Consider the following 18,907-nt stretch of genomic DNA (forward strand, 5'->3'; position numbering starts at 1 on the left):
AGTCAGGTGTCAGAGACTGGAACAGCCTGCTCCATGTTCCTGACAAAGCACCCAACTTTTGCAAGCACGGTCCATAAAATGTGTGGCCTTTGGGTTGGTTTTCCTTACTCATGCGTACCGTAAGTGATGGGGAGAGGTTGATACATTTATCTAGAACTACACATATTTATATGCAAAATACATAAATTAAGTAAAGGAAAATGTCGTTAAATGCTGAACAGGAAACCCCAGGCAGTATTCTCAAGACAAAACAAGTAACTTAGGAACTCTGCTGTGTTAATATTTGTTAAACTTTGAAAACATTTGTCCTCAATATTTGCCCTTGCATACTGAATATGAGGTGCACGTTACCCTAAAATAGCATGTATTTTAATCCCACCACGCAGAGAACAAGAATCCAGGCTCTTCTCGGTGACAACCAACAGCAGGACAAGGGGTAATGGGTTCAAACTGGAACACAAGAGGTTCCACTTAAATTTGAGAAGAAACTTCTCAGTGAGAGTAACAAAGCAATGGAACAGGCTGCCCAGGGGGATTGTGGAGTCTGCTTCTCTGGAGACATTCAAACCTGCCTGGACACATTCCTGTGTAGCCTCATCTAAGTGTTCCTGGTCCAGCAGGGGGATTGGACTAGATGATCTGATTGCATCAACTCCATGGTTTCTGGTAATACTGCTGGATGACAGTGTCAAGTTTTCACTTTTATTGAACAGTTTTCCATCAAAACAGAGAATAATGATGTCAGCTCACTTTCACATTTTGGGTTTTAATCACAAAGTACCTGTGAGAGCACTTCTGTTTTGTATGTTTGGGTTTTTTTGTTGTTTGTTTGCCTCCCTCTATGAGTGCTGAAGTAGCCTGTGGTAGATTAGGAGGTGCCATTTCTCCAGGTGTTTGGAGAAATCTGATGGGCTGTGCAGCTAGTAGGTACAGGGCAGGCAGTAGCATCCCCTCAACAACATTATTCTATTTTCCGTTATTTGTACAGCATAGACCTAAAGATCGGCAACGTTAAAATGCAAATCTTGTTTAAGAATTTAACAATAAAAAGAGGATTTTGTTAACTCTTTTTTTGGCTCACAGAACCAAGTGCAGAGCAGAGAGTAACATCGGCACTCTTTAGTATACCATCAGACCAAGACATTTCACCTTTTGCTTTCCTTTAAAAAGTGGGAATAGCTAACTTGTTTCTTGATTCTCTGCTCAAACTGTCACAGCAGAAACTAGGGGAGATCTGCTCCTGCCTGCAAGTTTGCAGTAAGTGGGAAAAATGACAGTTCTTCTGCTACTGGAAGCAACATCCCAGGCACCTGAGTTCAAACACAGTAGTGAGCTATACCATTATTTTCCTAACTGTTTTAAAAATAAGGGTAGGATAGCAGGGAGACTTCAGGATGCCTTGAAATTCCAGGTAATTCATTCAACAGCTGCAGGAGCAACACGGGAAAAACTAACAGAAAGACTAGAAAGCTGGAGACTGATGGCTGATTTGCACCTCATTGCAGCTCGTTGCCCCTCCAGTGATGGGCAGAAACAGGTGTGCCTTGTAAAAGTGATTTTCCAGCAAATGAGTCCTGTGCTAGCTTGAGTGTTAAAGTTCGGTCAACCAGTCCTCCTCAGAGGAACAGCTAAAACAACTTTGGTCACCCTGTGCCATCCCTACTGGAGAGGAACAGAAGTCATTTTTCTATATGCTCTTGTATGTATAGGGGCTGTTGTATTTTGGATTTTGGTTGTTTGGGTTTTTTTGGTGTTGTTTTTTGGTGGTTTTGTTTGTTTGTTTGTTTGTTTGTTTTTTGTTTTGTTTGTTTGTGGGTTTTGGTTGGGTTTTGTTGCTCTTGTGCGCTTAGAGAACATACTTAAATCTAACTGCAATGTTTTTAAGTTTTTCTTTTAAAAGACATCCTGTATCTGTAATATAGCAGACTGTTCCAACTTCCTAGCATAGAGTTTTGAGGAGTAAATCTTTTATATCAACTATGGTAATAAGAAGCAGTGTCTTCTGTAAAATGATTCTGAGATTCTTGCTGTTGTTATTTAAGTACTCTTGTGGCTAAGGACATGTTCATTAAGGTAAATGTTACTACTTAAAGAAACAATGGTAGAAAAATGAACATGGAGATCTTGACTATGCATATATAAAGCCAAGCTGCTGGCATGCAGGAAGTTTGTAACAAACCAATTTAAGTAAAATGTTGACTATATATGCCTGATGCAATCTAGGTTAATAATACTTTACAAGAGTATACAGGTGGCAACTCTTGTGTTAAATGCTAGTGAAGCAAGTTGCTGTTTTTGAGGAAAGAACTGTTTTTTTCTTCCTAAAAGAAAAGCTGGGAGCTAACTTCTTGGGGAGGGGAAGGTTGCTTCATTTTGTTTCTTGATGCACAACTTGAAGAAAAACACACAGTTCAGTGAAGCCTACCTCCTGAGGGCAAGTTGATATTTGTGCTATGTAGGGGAAATCCCTTCAAGTTTAAGGAGTCTGGTGTTCTGCCCCTGTGGGCAACTGTGTCAGTCCCTCTCACATGCACATACCACCTTGTGGGCTCTAGTTATAAAGCTGGTTGATTTAGGTGGGTTTTTTTTTTTTTTGGATGGGGAGTTGGTTGTTTGGGGTTCTTTGTTTGATTGGTTTGGTTGTGATTGTTTTTTTTTTTTCTTTTTTTATTCCTTTACCCCTAACACAAGTCTGGTCTGTGATTGTACTATTCTGATGGATTTTACTCACAGCCAGCCTAATCTTGGAGGATCTGAGGACTGTTGTTTCTGATCGTGCATGTTATGTAGGTAACCTACACTGGACTCTTGACTGCTTCCCTGCTTCTTAATTCAAAGCAAGTATTGGGGGTTTTGTGTGTTTTGGTTTGTTGTGGTGTGTGGGTTGTGTGCAACACTACACAGAGTCTTCCGGAGAGAAGAAATACCATGTAGTTTTAGAGCTGAGGAGTTGAAAGTGATAAAGTGGTGGAAGGCAGGTATACAGCTGCAATATTGGGTGCAAAATTTCACTTAAAATCTGATTCTTGGGAGGTTCAGCTAGCTTTAACTGGTACATTTACTTATTTAAAGAATATGTCTCCTACAACGATCTAAATGCCACAGCTAACTTCCAGTACTATTGCTTGTTACCCTCTTATTTTTTTTTCCCCAATGACAAAGATTCAGTCGCACTGCTGATGGCTGTCACAGCTCAGTTCAATTCTGATCCCGTTCATTGGGTTGCACTGGCTGGTGGATCTTGTTTCTCGGTGCTGATGTTCCAGCAGATGCTCTCTTTTGGGGTGAGGAACTGTGAGCAGAGTCCACAGTGGGGTGGAGTCAGAAGAAAGCTCCCAGCTACTCGGTTGAGAGGAGAAGGCTGCAAGTTGCAAGGTAGAGACAGATATCCCATTTGAAATATGGCTTTGTGCCTTCAAAATGCATCTTCTATGCCTTGGCCACATGCATGCTTGTCTTTTTGGAAATAACTTCTAAAATATTGTCTGTGAGAATAGATGATAAAAATAGAACTTGAAGTGCCTCTATTGGTGATGTTTCTTGGGTAATTCCATGTGTGGAGGTGTGACAGCTGCAGTTGTGGCTAATTACCATGAGAAACAACTGCAGTTTTGTTTTTTGTTCTTCTAGGCTCCCTGAAATGCTGAAACTCTTGTTGCACTCACTTTTCTCACCTCCCCACAAAGAAAGATGGCCTAATAATTTCCTGAAAGCAAACTTCATTTAAATCTTGGCTTCTGAAACCTGTCACGAGATGGTTTCAAGAAAGATGCAGGCTCAGAATAGTTCAACCAACTTGTGTAGCTGTGACTGCAGGGTTTGACTGGGAGGTCACAGAAAAAGATCAGAAACTGATAACGTCTGTAGCTGTAGGAAATACTTCTAGAAAATATCTGGACAGTTGTTGCTGTTAGACCTGAGCAAAAAGCTGTGGAACCAGAGAAGGAAGTACATGCCACAAATGTCATCAGAAATTGTAATTACAAAAGTTATGTGAGGTTTGTTCCTTTTTAATGAACACTTACACAAAAAAAAGAAATACCCCATTTGGGATAAATTGGTCTGAGTAATATTGTTTAGTGCTTCCTTTAATCTGAAAAGATAGTCAGCTGCTAGGTTGCAGGGAGTTCTTCAGTTCTTATTTTTGTCCCTTCTCCGCCCCCTGACATGGCTATTGCATTTAAGAATAAGCAGTGAGATTTCAGAAAGTACTTCTTTCTTCCCTGCCTTTTCCAAATCCACGTCACTTCTAGTTCCCCGGAGAATTAAACATCATGACTGAAGGTTTCTGTCACAGCTGGTATGTGGACCAAGGATTTTCAAAACACTTGACACCAAAGCTCCAAGTTCTCAACTGAATGGAAAAACTGGCACAAAGAATATGTGTATGTTGATCATCCTGACTCTCCTATCTTGTCTCTATTCTTTCCAGATACTTTGCAAGAGAGGGGGATTCGTAATGTCTTCAGAACACAGAGCTATCAAACGTCATCATAACCCAGTAGACAGTATATGCAGAAAGATCAAATCTATCCAAATGATGGACCAGGTCTCTAACCCTACTTTGCAGATACCAAAACTTCAGTCACAGAACTTCGACAGCCCACAGTGCAATACCAAAAAAAATCTAGAAGAAATACTGAAGAAAAGAACTGTTAGAAGTCATTATAGTACTGGTCCACACTTGACCAGTCCCAGCAGTGACAGTGGTTCTTCTGCAGACTTGCAGTTGCTGTCACCTTGTCTTGGGCGTATCTCCAAGTCCTGTTCTGTAAATGCTACCTATACAACCATTAAAGGTGAAGAGAGATCCAGCAACTCATGGATGCCAGTATGCCCCATGGAGACCTGTTCTTCATCCTACTTCAGAACTGGAGAGGCTACTACCCAGAACAAGCTGTGTGCTTTATCAAATATTGAATCTAAAGATGTACCTCATGAACAGAATTACCTTACGTCAAGTCCAAATTTGTATTTCTTCGCATCTGATAAAAAGTCAGAAACTGCTGTGATCCAGTCTCCTGTGCTAAAGAGATTGCCTTTGAGTGAACGAGGTAAAAATCCTGGAAAAAATCCTCCCAGTCTAAAATCTTAGACATCTGAACATTCAGCCTACACAGATGACACTTATCCACTACTTAAACTGGAAACAATAGATTTTTAGAATCACTCAAATCTAATAAGACAGTAAGAAGAGCTGAATAACATATAAAATCTTATTTTTTTTTTCTAAAAAATATTAATGTGAATGTAGAAAGTAAGGAAATAATGAGTCAAGTCAAACTTTCAAATTTGTTAGTTCCTTTTTGTGGATAGGAGATTTGGCTATTCATTTAGCCTGCCTTTAATACAAAAAGATATTTACGTTTGGGTGTGTGGTGTTTGTTTTTCCTGGGATGTGTTTGGGTTTTGTGTGCGTGTTTTTTGTTTGGTTTTGGGTGGGGGTTTTGTTTTGGTGGGTTTTTGTGTGTGTGTTGTGGGGTTTGTTGGTGGTTTGTTTGTTTGGGGGCAGGATGGATTGTTTTCTTAACTTAATCTGCCCATGATGATTACTCTACAATATGTATGGAGGGGGGGGGCGAGGAAAGAAAGAGCTGGCCTCTGAAAATGTTCTGTTTTGTGCACTTACTTCATGCAAAAGAATAGCCAGAGTTGCCAAACATGCATGGATAGAAATAGATGCATAAACCAGTTCCCAGCTCAAAGGCTCCAGCTATAATAGTTCCTGCTGTTATTTGGTGGTAAAAGCTCTGCTTTTATTTCAGTGGGGGGAGGGGAGGTTTGGTTAGGTTTAAGTTTTTTAATCACCTTTTAAAAAAAAAAAAAAATATCAATCAAGCCGTGGTATGCTATGTGTGCTTGTGCTATTACAAATGTAATATTGCAGTTAGCTGAAAGCTACCATGAGTAAATAAAGATGGACAAAAACATTCTTCCTAGGGTGGAAGCAGTCACTGGGGTGCAAAGTTGGCAACACGTATGATGGGAGCTTGATCCATGAAGAAGACTTACTGACCTCTATCTTCTTTGCATGTGACTTGGAGCGCACAGGTTTGCCAGTGGCTTCTCGTTGCTCTGTTTTATTCTCCTCTCAACAGGTTTTCTAGGCTGAGGTTGTGTTATGATTCCTGAGACGCAGCAATCTGTGATCATGTGTGGACTGAATGACTACCTTAGCTAGGTGGCTCTGTGTGGCAGATGCAAATAAATGTCTGTGCCCCTTGCATGGTGCCTGTTTCTTACCTTCCACCTTTGGCCACCAGCTGTATCAGTGCAGAGAAAGTAGAGGAGAAACATGGTTCTAGCAATCAACCTTACTGGAAATGCCTGTTTGTTTCTTTCAGGTTTTTTTTTTCCCTGTTCAGAAAAGAGAACTTTGGGAAACTTCAGAGGAAGAGAGAATTCCTCTGAGTTCCACCTCAAATATGACTGAAAGTGGTAGAGAAAGGAGTTGTGTAGCAGAGTGAGATAATGTCAGTCAGAGGGTTTGGCTGACTTGATAAGAGACATGAAAGTAATAGCATAGCAAATGCGTCAAGCTTGTTCTTCCTTAAACTGAAGTCTGCGAAGCTAGTAAACCAGACTTTCACACTTCTGTATTAGAAAAATCAAGCAAAAGCTCTAAACCCTTTCTTTTTAGGTCACACTAGAACTCCAGGATCAGTTACTTGTCTACATCTCTCAGGGTCAATTGAATACAAACTAGCACAGATCAGTAGCCTGCCCCTCCACAGCTTTTTACAACAGCCTACTGGACTTAGGAATCTGGTGCATGGAAACCTTTTATCTCTTTCAGGAAAAGTTGCAGTTTCCCAGATAGTTGATTATTTGAGACATACAACTAGTCGGGGATCAGAAGACAGTGGTCTTGAAGAGCTGTGCAACATGCTTGACCCAGATCACAAAGACATCTCCATTGACCTGGAAACGTATCATGCCATCATGAAAGAGTGGATTGAAGACTGTAAGAGAAAATGGTAATAGATTTCTATCAACTGATCTAGTAAAAGCTTCTGTGAAAGTAGGAGAGCAGGAAGTTCTTCTGTGACTTGTGCCTCCCATACTCTGGAACAGAGATAGTATCAGGACACGGATACTATCCCACAGTGTGGGTTTTAGCTGAAAGATTTTAAACGTAACCAAGTCAGTAAGCAACACAACGTCAAACTGATTTTGTGACTCTTGATACTTCCTTGTTTCAGGGAAGATGGTGCCACTGAGGAACCAACAGCAAGCATGGAAGACTTGGAATTTAAAGTGCATAAAAACACCTCAGAAGGTGCATACAATTTTATTTTGATTCAAGAAAACTCCACTTCCTTACTCTATAACTAAAATTTCCCACCTCTTTCAGCAAAAAAGATGCATTTCCGGATGAATGTTACATCAGGAAGCTTGGAAGCCTTTGGAGGCGATGTGTCTAAAGGAGACATGTAAGTCCATTTAAGCAATTCTTTCTTGAAATTTAGTACTACTGCTTTGAGCTGCTTGAGAGCAGTTCTCAGAACCACTGTTTCAGAAAACTAGCTTGGCAGAGTTTCTAATGCTGACCTCAGTCTGCACCAGCTCTTGATGCTATCGTGTTCTTCCTCACAGCTGCTGCTTAGACTTAAACACACTAATAACTTCTCCTACTGATATCTTGGTCGTTCTCTGTCAATTTGCCTTTTTAACTCCCTGTGGTCAGTTTCACCATGTGTTTCTCTTCCTATTTAAACTGGTTCCTTCCCCCAAGTTTTTAGGTGTATGACAATAGAACATGAATGTTATCTCCTGAAAAATCTGGTCCTTGTGTTTTTGGGTGGTGTGTTTGTGGTTTTGTGGGCTTGTTTGGTTTGGTTTTCTTGTAGTCATGAGTCTGGTTTGGGTTCTGTTAATAGCAAAGCACTTAACACCGGAAATTTCAAAGATAATGTTTGCATTTTATGTACAGTCAAAAATCTTAAGATCTTCCTTCTGATGCTGCCCTATTGTTTCTCAAAATCTCAAAAGGGTGATTCTTGTTCCAAGTTTCAGTTGAAGGCATAAGCGGGGGATGGCTTGGGGAAAGAAAGAATCTAGAAATCTTGGAGTTAATGCTAAAGTATTACTGGTGGCTGAAGAGGTGATTAAAAAAGGCTTAAGATACTTTCATGGTGACATACTTTAATTGCAGGGAGCATTAAAAAAAAAAAGTACTTAAAGACAAAGCAGTTCATGGTGTCCACAGAATTAGAGAACTGATATGAAGATGATCTGTGCAGAGCAAATGACTATACGCTTCAGCACCTCAAGTGCCCTGTGGACTCTCACTTTTCATCAGTGCAGCACAGCATTGGGATTTTCAAAAAGTCTGAATTAGATCAAATTGTTTTTCTCACTGGAACAGGGAGACTTCTGACTTGATAACCTGTGTTGCGGATCTGCAGTACAACAACCAGAAGCTTCAGGAAGAGAACAACAAGCTGAAGCTCACACTGGAAGCTGTGGATGAGACCAACAATAAGCTACTGGCAGATAATGAGGATTTGCAGCAACAAATAAAAAGGTCAAAGACTGTGATGGCACACGGTCTATAGTGTAATGGCCGTGGGCAGATATGTCTTGCAAGTGGTCCAGATTTCTTTATGCTTTTAGTCTCACTGGTGCTTCATGATGACAACTTTCTTGACTTAATGTAGTATCTGTAATATTTAGCCTTCTTGCCTGATTGCTCTGCTTTGTACCTTCTGGTTCTTATAAAAATCAGTCATTCATCTCGTAACCTGACTTCTGCAGCATGAGGTGCTGAAGGTGCACACAGGCAAAGTCTTGGAGTAAAGCACAAATAAAACAAATTTTCTAAAAAATAATAATAATTTTAAGAAAGCTTAATATTAACAGCAGAACAGCCAGGCCCTGGGTCTTCCAGTCCCAGACCATGCACTTGCTCCCAAGAAGGAGAGAGAGGAGCACTTTGAGTTATTTTGCTGGTTCCTTGAGGAGCTAAAGAGGGTTGTCTTGCCAGCTTAATGGTGCTGCAGCTGGGGGACCCATCAGTGCCAAGAGTATAAACCTGGTGAGTTCATGATGCTCATCTGACCCAATTGACTCCAATGTTATGGACAGTTATGCCAACTGTCAAACCATTCCTCACATCTTCTGGGGAGATTAAGGCAGGAACCCTGGAGCACAGCTGGCATGGGACGTGTGTCCTCAGCTTGGACCATGTGTCCTTCAGCCTAGAGCTAGCCAAGAAAAGGGCCTTGGCCTGTTGGTTAAATATGTGTTATCTGTGGTATCATATCAGGATAAGAAAATGATACAGAGCTTACCCTTGAAATTGTTTCTGTAACTTCTAACAATAAAGTATTGTAAAGATGAGTTTATATCGTCTTTACATCTCATCTCATCTCCCTGGTGGCTTCTAAAAATCCTATTCCTGGTATTTCAAGCTTATCTAATAACCAGCAGTAACTCACTAAAGTTTCTCTGGATTTACTTCCTCCCATGCAGCATCCAGCATTCTGTTCTGAAAGCCAAATCACTGGAAGAAGAACTAGAAGAAGCAAAAAACAACTTGAACCTGTTAGAAGAGAAGAGGCAGCAGATTCTCTGCCAGAATAAACAGCTAGTAGGTGTCTTATTTCTTAGCTTACATTGTACAGTGTCTTTATACCTTACTGTAACAATGATGTGACAACTCAGCCTGTAAAAATAAGCAGTATGATCTTCTCTGTACCAGTAGCTACTGAGGCTCTTTGGAGATGTTTGAAATGTGATTTCTTAGTGCTACGAAAACACTGAAGTTTTTTTCATGGAAGTTTCTTTAAGCTATTGTCAGTTACAATGAAGAAACCAATTTAAAGGTCTAGTCTTGCATATAATTACACTTAAAGACAACAGCTCTCATGCTCACATCATTGAGCCCTGCATGTTATGAAGTTAGTGATGTTTTGCCAGAAGTTCACACTGATTTTCTAGAAGCAGTGGGGACAGTAGACTGTTCAGATATTGACATGAGTCATTTTCCAAAACACCCCTAGGTCATTGTCAATGTCCATGTGGGCTGGCAGATATGACAAGGGCCTCTCAGAAACCTGTCCATTCTGGTGTCCATTCTGGACTTCATAAGATGAGAGGAAATGGCCTCAAGTTGCACCAGGGAAGGTTCAGATTGGATATTAGGAAAAATTTATTCACAGAAAGGGTTGTGAAACACTGGAACAGGCTGCCAAGGGAAGTGGTGGAATCACCATCCCTGGAGGTATTTAAAAGGCATATAGATAAGATTCATAGGGACATGGTTTAGTGCTAGATTTAAGTTATGGTTTGACTTCATGATCTAAATGGTGTCTTTACACCAAAAGACTTCTATGACTGGCAGCTGGAAGCCAAGCTGTACGCTTTGGTGTACCTCAGAGAGCAGGAGGTGCCTACAGGAGAGCACATGAATGGCACCCCAGGTGTGTGAGTAGCAAAGCCTGTGTGGCTGTTGCAAGAGGTGTTCAGCAGCCTGGTAATGATGCTGATGTGGCTGCAGATTTAGCAGGTGTTGCCAGACACCAGAACGTAGGCTCTCTGAAGAACATATGTTTGTGTTGTTGCCATGCATGTTGTTCACACTACAGTGGTATCTCTATGTCTTGCTGTGTGGGCATAGCTGTGAACTGGTGCTCCATAGCTGTGTGTGCTGCTGATGGTGGATATTCAGAAATCAAAAAAAGTCTACTATGCACTTTTTTCTTTTGGTGCTGTGCTGCTGCAGTGTGCATATGTTTTTGTTTTGCTTTAAGTTGAGATTCCATGTGTAATTCACCTTGCAAGAAGGAGGTGGGGTGGGAGAGAGAAATATTACTGGAAGTTTTGTAGCAGTGCTTGTTCCTTAATTGCTGTTGCCTGTGCAGTGGACACATTGTGTGGGGGTACTAAACCTTTCTTCATGTCTGATAAGAAAATAGTGCAGTATGGCACCTAGGCTTCCCAGATTTATTTGAAGTGTGAGAACAACTAGACTTGCTCACTCTGGCCTTGAATACCTCCTTCCTGCTATCTAGTGGTCCGAGTTTTACACTGATTTGAAATACCTGTGTCAAACTCTCAGTGAGGCTTCATGAGGCGCTGCTTTCTGAAGCAAAGGAATGGAACACAGCTTCATATTGGACTCTGGATGTGTTTGTGATCTGTTGCTTTTTGGCTTAGTTTGGCTTTGAATTTTGAACTTGACATGCTAAAACCAACTATTTTGGGTTTTTTCTCTCTTTTTCTCCTTTTTTTTTTTTATTTTTTTTATTTTTAAATCTCCTCAGGAAAAAGAAAACCAGTCTCTCATTGCCAAAATTACTTCTCTTCAGGAAGAGGTAAAATAAATCATGACTCTGCAAGTGCATGTTCTTGTCTAGCTGAAAGCTCACCATTAAGAAATAAAATGCTTGTCAGACTCCGAAGCCTGACTTGCTAATTGGATTATTGAAATATCTTGTATTTTACAAGGATGACTTATCATGAAACTTTATATCTTGAAGCTGTGCTGTGCTTCAGATTTTCTGTTTACTGCCTAAGTCTATGAGGTTGGGGAAGTATGAGGGACAGTGACAAAAAGCTTTTCCCCCTCTTTTTCAGAGCTTTATAGATAAATTCAAAGTATTTCTAGTTAATACAGCTATAAATATACTAACTCTATATTGAAACAATCTCCATCTAACACTTTTATTTCATATTCTCTTCCATTTCCCTCCTTCAAAATCCAAAGGATGAGCCCTGTATAGATCTGTAACTCAAAAAAATAAAAATGCAGTGGCAGGGGGTTCCACTCACAGAGGAATCCATTGACTGCTAATCGAACCATATCTCTAGGCTCTCTTTTCTTTCTGTTTTGTTCAAAGGAGAGCTACCTGTTCTTGATTTTATTTATTTCATTAAAGTAAATATTTTACAAACAAGCTTCTTTCAGGTGATAAAACATTTTACTACTTGCTTACAACCTGTATTTTAGACTATTTAGTATTAAATGGAGAAATGGGTTAAATCATAAATAGCAATGAAAAGGAGCACTTAATGATTCGGGAAAATATTCTCTATTGTAACTACATGGTAGTCATTGGTTTTTTGCATGTTAATCTTTGCTCAAGGTTAGTCTTTCCAAAGAGGTTGTAAGTCCAAATAGCTATTAAACTGCACCTTTCCAAAAATACTTCCCATGTTGCAGGTCTGAAAGCTTTTCTCTAGCTTTCTGTGTCTGGTAGTCCTTATAAAACATGTTCTGAGGTTTTTCTCTTTTGAGAGTGCTCTGGAAAAGTGGGGGAAATTTAGTGGAAATAGTCTTAGTGGGGCAAGCAAATACAATATATGTGCACAAATACTGGTAGTGCTTCAGAGTAGGCAGTAGCTTGGGGGTGGAAATGTCACTTTGCCTAGTTTCTTTAAGGAGAAGCTGTCAATACATTCAGCTCTGCTTAAACATTCTCTGTCTTGTTCAGAATATTAGGAATAGCGTGGACACTGACGAACTTAAAAAGAAGATTTTGGAGCTGTCTAAAAGTGCAGCAGAGCTTCAAGTAAGGATTTAAACTCTAGGAGGAACAAAACAACAGCCTGTAGTTTGCTGAGGTTTAGTAGGGGGAATTTCTGCCTCTGAACCTGTCTCTATTAAAGGGCTGCATTGCAATCATAACTTGGACAGTACAACAGCTTTAACCAAGGAAGCTGCTGTCTGCAGGCCAAAAATGGGACTAATAGAAACAATCCACAGTTTTATTCCTTCATCTCAGTTAAACTTGTGGGAAACCATTCCCCTCTTTGATAAAATATATTAGAAAGGCATACTTTGCTTAATGTTGCTGAAACTGTTAGCCTGAACAGACAAGAGGAAACAAAGGTAGCTACAAAAGCTGAGAATGCTTTTGCGTTTAACTGGGTGCAAGATTTGAGCTTTGAAATATATCATACAAGGTATTCAAAGAAGAATTTGATATTTTTCTAAGCAAGGAATTTTGATACCATTTTCCCCTTACAAGTAGGAGATAGGAACAGAGTCATTACAGTGCATACTGATGACTGGAATTATTTTTGATCTTTTCATTGTTTAGATCCAAGCACATATCTATGAGAGCACTGTGGTGAATAAAGAGGCAAGCTTGATCCAGGTTAGTTGCTTTTACTTCATTATGTCTTTGACTGAAAACGCTGACTCTAGCATGATTTGTAAAAAGGCAATAGTCTTCACTGTGGCACTTTTATTTCTACTGTTCCCACACTACAGAACCTGATCCTATAAATGGCTTCGAAGTAGGCGAGATTTGCTGTAGGACCTGATTATGAGTCAGCATAATTAAAGGTTTCGGGATCTTGCTTTTATTAAAAAAAAAAAAAATCACAATCCATTAAAACAAAACAAACTTCAGAAAAATGTACAGAAGCTTCTAAAGGCCACTTCCTTCAACAGCTGGTAAAAGAATGTACCTGCAGAAGATCCTTCCCTTCATGTCATTTACATAATTTTTGTGTCAAACTAGAAATGGTGATTCAGAGCCCGATGGAAAAGCAAATTTGTCCTTTCTTATTACAGAGATGTGATTATCTAGGTTTGGCTGAGGAGTGAACATTTCTGATGTTGTCTTTAAACTTGTATTTTGTCTTAGAAAACGAAGGCATAAGACTACATAAGGGCATTGGCATTCTCTGGATTAATGAATTATGCAAATAGCCTTCTAGGCTAATGGAGTTTTGTTTAGCAGAACATGTTCTAAATCAGCTGATGAAATATTTGACTATCAGGTGATCTGTGAAAGTGAGTGTAGCTGAAGACAAATAGCGACTAGAGGGAACCTAGCGTCAATGTGATCCAGCTGATAATTTTGTAGCTGAATGGTTATTTTATAGCTTTTTTTTCTTTTGCAAGAAGCAGCTTAAGAATGCAAGTGAATTAATTTTTTTAAAAATTGTTTTCACTTTGTCCGCCTTGAATGACTTTAAGATTTTTGTGGTCTCTGTAGTATCCTTTCATTTTTAAAAGGCTTTTGTAGTCCAATGACTAAATGGAAGTTTTGAAAGTAGACTGCTAGATTGCATGTTCTTGTAGATAAAGGTGACTGGTTTGTTTAAGCTTGAAGAAGCTGGTGCGGAAAACTGATGCTTGTTGATATTAGGATCTGTAGGATAAGGTTGTCGCTGTAAACTAAAACCAAACAAAACAAAGAAACAAAAACGCCTGTCATAGCTCTTTGTCCAAAGGTAGATTGGATAGGATTGACAGTCACTGAATTACTATGGCAACCTTTCTTTTCCAGACCTGTTTCCAACCTGTAAAGGTTGAAAACACTTTTTTTCTTTAATTTTTTTTTAACCTTCAGGACCACACATCAGTTGTCTCTGCCAAGAGGCCTTGCTCTATAACCTTTTCCTGTTTAACTTTCTGTGTTTTTCATGTCTGTCAAAAACCTCAACTATTTTTAAGGAGGAAGATTAGGAAGAAATCATTAAAGGGGTGAGAGGACCAGACCTCCTACTTGAAGTTCATTTATTCTCTAAGAAATGCTCTGCTTGTCTGTGTGGTGTCTTCTATTGTAATACCACAACATGACTGAGGCCCACTGCTAAGAAAGCTACTACTTCTGCTCAGTCGTACCATGAAGGTTGATACATTCCCTATCAGCCCTTCCATTAGGCAGTGTTTAGTGTACAGAGCTCTACGCTTGATGCATTTAATCATGAAAACCAATGAGAGTAAACATTACAACTTGTTTTGAGGCTTAGTTGGGATTAAAACTCGTGCCAGGCATAATATAGGCCGGGTTTTCAGCTAAAACTAGAGTGCTTCTGTCTAGTTTAATCTACTACCGCTGGTACAGAAACCAGATGCTGTGTTTTAATTCATTACTTACCTGGAAAGAAGTTTTTCTGTCTCCTTAATTTCAGGAATTACATAGAAAATGCCTTGTGACTGCTTTCTGTTAGCCAATATGTAAGGTATTCCTTTAAATTTGCACCTATTTTTATGTTATATAATTAGGCTTCTGCTCAAACCTAAATTGTACAGCTTACTGCTGTGATGTAGAATTGAGTATAGTGTTATTTTGGTTACAAGCCATCATAGCTGTAAGTATTACAAATGCACTTCAATGTCCTAGTTGTCAGGCTCTGTGCTTTAAAGGATCTTTTCTCCACAATCTCTGCAGAAGGAGCAGAACATCAAAGAACTGAAGTTAACCATTGCGGAGTATTCCTCAATAATAGAGGTATGGGACTGACTTTAGTTTTTGACTATGTGAGGGGAAAACACACAGATCCTGTGCTTATTTTGCATGACAAACTAACATTCTAACCAGGTCTCGCGTATGTTTCTAGACTTTGCGGGCAGAAAAAAGTAAGCTACTGGAGGACATGCAACACATGCAGCAAGACCTTATCTCGTGAGTATTGTGAACAACTCCCAGGAAACACAGTTCATCAGAAGTTAAAAGGGGTTGAGACCTATTTTTCTTTTTTGCTTCTTCTAGAAATGGCTTGAGTTTCCCATTGCTGTGTAAATTTAACAGTGATATTCCTGAAGGGATGAATTCACTGCACTGTGAACTGGAACTTGCTCAGTCTTCTGAGGTATGAATCAAATCTTTTTGTCTCATCCCAGTTGTCTTGTGTCAATAAAGGAAGAACAAAGCTCATTCCCTGTAGATTGTTAGATAACCCTGGAATTTGAAATCATTAATCCTAGCACACAAGCACAGAATGTGAAGTTCACAGTATTGTCCCAGGTACATTGGAGAAAGTCCAAAGAAAATGCTTGATGTTCTAAAAAAATGAGACCTACAAAGTAAATCTGGAAGAGCTAGGGTCATTCTCTAAGTCAGCGGAAGAACAGACTGTTAAGAGAAGATATGAGTTTTCAAATAAATAAAAGCTATTATACTGAAGAAAGTAGGTCTGTTTCTTCTTGTACTGTCTACACTAGACACAATGATTTTCAGTTGCAGAAGGTGAGACTTCTTTTTCCTTGAAGTCTAATGTAGTGAAAAATAAAAGCATTAGAGTAAGCACCTTGAAAAGGCTGTAGAGTCTTCATGTAACTTATTCCATGGAAACTCAGTTAAGCATGTGTCTGTAGGTATCATTTCCTTGCCTCTCAGCAGGTAAGATGGAGACTGACCTTTAGAAGTCCTGTCTGACTCTTTTTTTCTGAGGTCTTTGGGCAGTGATTTGGGGGAAGACAGTCATCCTTCTTATGAGTCTGGAACAGGCTGACGAAAATCTTAGTACTGCAGTTGAGCCTGTCTGTTTGAAGTTGTAATGTCCTATGTAGAAGACCCAGCAGGTGGCTTGGTGATTTTTGGGAACTGCTGTTTCAATCAGACACACTTCACAAATGCTGGAAGTTTGGTCTCTAATTTACTGTTAAAATAGCTTTCCAGCACTCCAGTGAAGAACTACCTGGCGGGGGGGGGTGTGTGTGAGGGGGCAGAATACGGTTTTTGTTCAGAATCTTATCTAAGCCTGTTTCCCTAAAGACATTTCATGGAGTCCCATCTTCCCTTACAGTGCTGTCTTCCCTTCAGGTGCAATTTGTGTGGCAGATCTGATAAATCACTGCAGTAGTATATGCCTGTTTTCTTGTAAGATTTTGCTGTGCTGCTACTCACTTCTGTATGTGGTGCATTTGCAAAGAGTTAGTGCTTGCAACAGAAAGTCTACTAGTGGACTAAACCTGTAGGCCCAGAAATGAGAGGGATACCTGGCTGGGCATCCCAGTTTCAAAAGTACTGTATTGTCCCCAGTTGCAGCTCCCCATGGCCGCAGTGAGTCACTATGTTCACCTCTCAAATGCTGTAATGAGACATGATTCCACCAAATCACCTGTAAAGCAAGTAAGGGCTCTGCTTATTCATCACTTGGTGAAGCCTCTTCTGAATAAAAATAACTAATTATTGACTTCCTCTTGTGCCTACTCCTGTTGTGAAAATTTACATTAGATCACTCAGAAGCTTGACTGTCCTGCTGCTTTTTTTTTTTTTTTTTTTTTAAATCCCCATGATGTGATGGTTTTGAAAAGCTTTTACAAACTTTGTTTCGGTAGCTCTGACCTTCTGATAAATACAATGCAGGGATACTTCAGAAAACTCTAAATGTCACTGATGCTGGTTTGTAATAAGGAGATGTCAAAATAAGCTAGCTGGCTCTTCCATCTCTTCAAAGATTACCAAGACTGAATGGACGTGCCTGGATGAAACGCTGGACCGTGAAGTGCTGTTTTTACTTCAGGGACCTGAATATGTGGGAGAAAAATTTAAGACTGTCATGCAAAACCTGGTCAGTGGCAGAGCTTAATGTAAATAAGGATGTGGTCTTCTATCAGCCTTTTAATTAGGATTTCTCCAAACATTGACAATCAGACAGTGTTTACTCCTATTGAAAAAATAAGAACAACTTCTTTGGGGGTGAAGGTGGGTTCATACTTGCTCTAACAATATCACTTGGCACCTATTATAATTTATAACCTGGGTAATTCTGTGCAGTATTGAGTTGGAGTAGTACTAAAAAGGCCAAGGTGGAGTTTTTGTGGTTGTTTTTGGCATTTTTGTTGTTTTGCTTTGTGTGTTGTTTTTTTTTTTTTTTAATGTTTTGTTTGTTGTGCTTTTTGTTTGGGGTTACTGTTGTTTTTTTCCCAGCAAGAGGAAGCCTCTGAAGCAGAGGAGCTTCTCATGAATTCTTTACAATGGGTAAATGATCCTGAAGAGAACGTGCAACAGTCTTGGGAAAGAAAACTTCTGGTAAGTAACTTTCTTAGAAGATATTTTATGAAATAGTGGGGCTGTGTGAAAACTTAAGGTAGGTATCTTACTTCTGCATACTATATATATTAATGACTTGAGATTATAGCAGCCCATTTGGGGGTCAGAGATGGCTGTATAGAGAGAAATATCTTTTGTAACTTTTTTTTTTGAGGACGAGGGGATCATTGTTTTTCACTTAGATACTGTGCTTTTCATTATGTCTTGTGCAAGGTCTCATTTGTTAAAGGAAAGGGTAGATGAAGCAACTCTATTTGAAGATGAAAATGAGGTCAGATGACAACTCTGTCTGAGCTATGAAGCTTTTCTGCCCACTGTATGTTTCTGTGTACACTGAGCACCCATTTTCCCCTGTGCTTTGAATCTGACTATGGTAATGGATGGTTTCACCACCAAGAGGAGGAGGAAGAGGTGGCTTTATAACCAGGTTTCCAAACACAAACTTTCATAGGGTTTGCTTTCTTTTGAAAAGCAAAGTGTTGTTGTTTTGCTGGATACAGTCCACAGAAAGTTTTTAGAAAAACATATTTTACAATTTAATTTGTATAATGTGTTTTCACCACTCTTTGTACCTCTTGCGAGGCCTGAAAGTAAAGGCTTTTGTGCAAGGTAACTGGTTAAAATAACTGTGCCATGTGGCAGCAGCAGTCTGTGGACACAGCTCAACTCTCTTGCTCATGTTCCCTCTTCCTTTCCCATGTAACAGTACTGTTTCTAAAATTTTCATCTTGCTGGATATAGCTTTTTCGCTAACCTGCTCCTTCCTGCTAATCTGTTGTTAGGAGCATTGCTGCAGAAAACTCCACTGAACTGTATGCTAATGCTGTCTTTCTGCTCCTTAATAGATGCAAAAACCTCAATTTGTCCTACTTTAGTAGCAAGTGTCACCACAGTGCATGGTGCTTTAAGCTGTTTGTTTTTAAGGAGAAAGCTGCTATTTTTCTCTAGTGCTGCAAAATGTTGTATCTGGTCCTCTTCACCTTTCCTGAGAGGATGGGAGCAATCATTGGAGCCAACCAGTCCTGCAGCCAGATCTTTAAAGTTTTTTATTTTTTATGTAAATCCTGGAAACTTCTCCTTGGAGAAGGTGCAAGCGCCTCAATCTCTTGACCCTGGTGTGACTCTGGGTAGACTCTAGGAAACTGCTGGCTCATGCATGGCTGTAA

At 39.7% G+C, this 18,907-nt stretch overlaps 1 protein-coding gene across 1 annotated transcript in view; it reads left to right on the forward strand.

Annotated features, from left to right (window-relative positions):
* Positions 1 to 1,627: 1,627 nt before the first annotated feature.
* Positions 1,628 to 18,907, forward strand: part of IRAG2 (inositol 1,4,5-triphosphate receptor associated 2) — a 40,715-nt gene continuing 23,435 nt past the window's right edge. Inside the window, exons 1-16 of the mRNA XM_065852480.2 lie at positions 1,628 to 1,699; positions 4,433 to 5,054; positions 5,941 to 6,051; positions 6,797 to 6,977; positions 7,203 to 7,279; positions 7,355 to 7,433; positions 8,369 to 8,527; positions 9,475 to 9,592; positions 11,268 to 11,318; positions 12,438 to 12,515; positions 13,047 to 13,103; positions 15,135 to 15,194; positions 15,304 to 15,368; positions 15,456 to 15,555; positions 17,146 to 17,269; positions 17,611 to 17,720. Coding sequence (XP_065708552.2) covers positions 4,460 to 5,054; positions 5,941 to 6,051; positions 6,797 to 6,977; positions 7,203 to 7,279; positions 7,355 to 7,433; positions 8,369 to 8,527; positions 9,475 to 9,592; positions 11,268 to 11,318; positions 12,438 to 12,515; positions 13,047 to 13,103; positions 15,135 to 15,194; positions 15,304 to 15,368; positions 15,456 to 15,555; positions 17,146 to 17,269; positions 17,611 to 17,720 — 1,965 coding nt within the window. The 5' untranslated portion in view covers positions 1,628 to 1,699; positions 4,433 to 4,459. The remainder of the gene's footprint in view (positions 1,700 to 4,432; positions 5,055 to 5,940; positions 6,052 to 6,796; positions 6,978 to 7,202; positions 7,280 to 7,354; positions 7,434 to 8,368; positions 8,528 to 9,474; positions 9,593 to 11,267; positions 11,319 to 12,437; positions 12,516 to 13,046; positions 13,104 to 15,134; positions 15,195 to 15,303; positions 15,369 to 15,455; positions 15,556 to 17,145; positions 17,270 to 17,610; positions 17,721 to 18,907) is intronic.

This window comes from Patagioenas fasciata, chromosome 1 (genome assembly GCF_037038585.1).
Source record: "Patagioenas fasciata isolate bPatFas1 chromosome 1, bPatFas1.hap1, whole genome shotgun sequence".
NCBI classification, from domain to species: Eukaryota; Metazoa; Chordata; class Aves; order Columbiformes; family Columbidae; genus Patagioenas; species Patagioenas fasciata.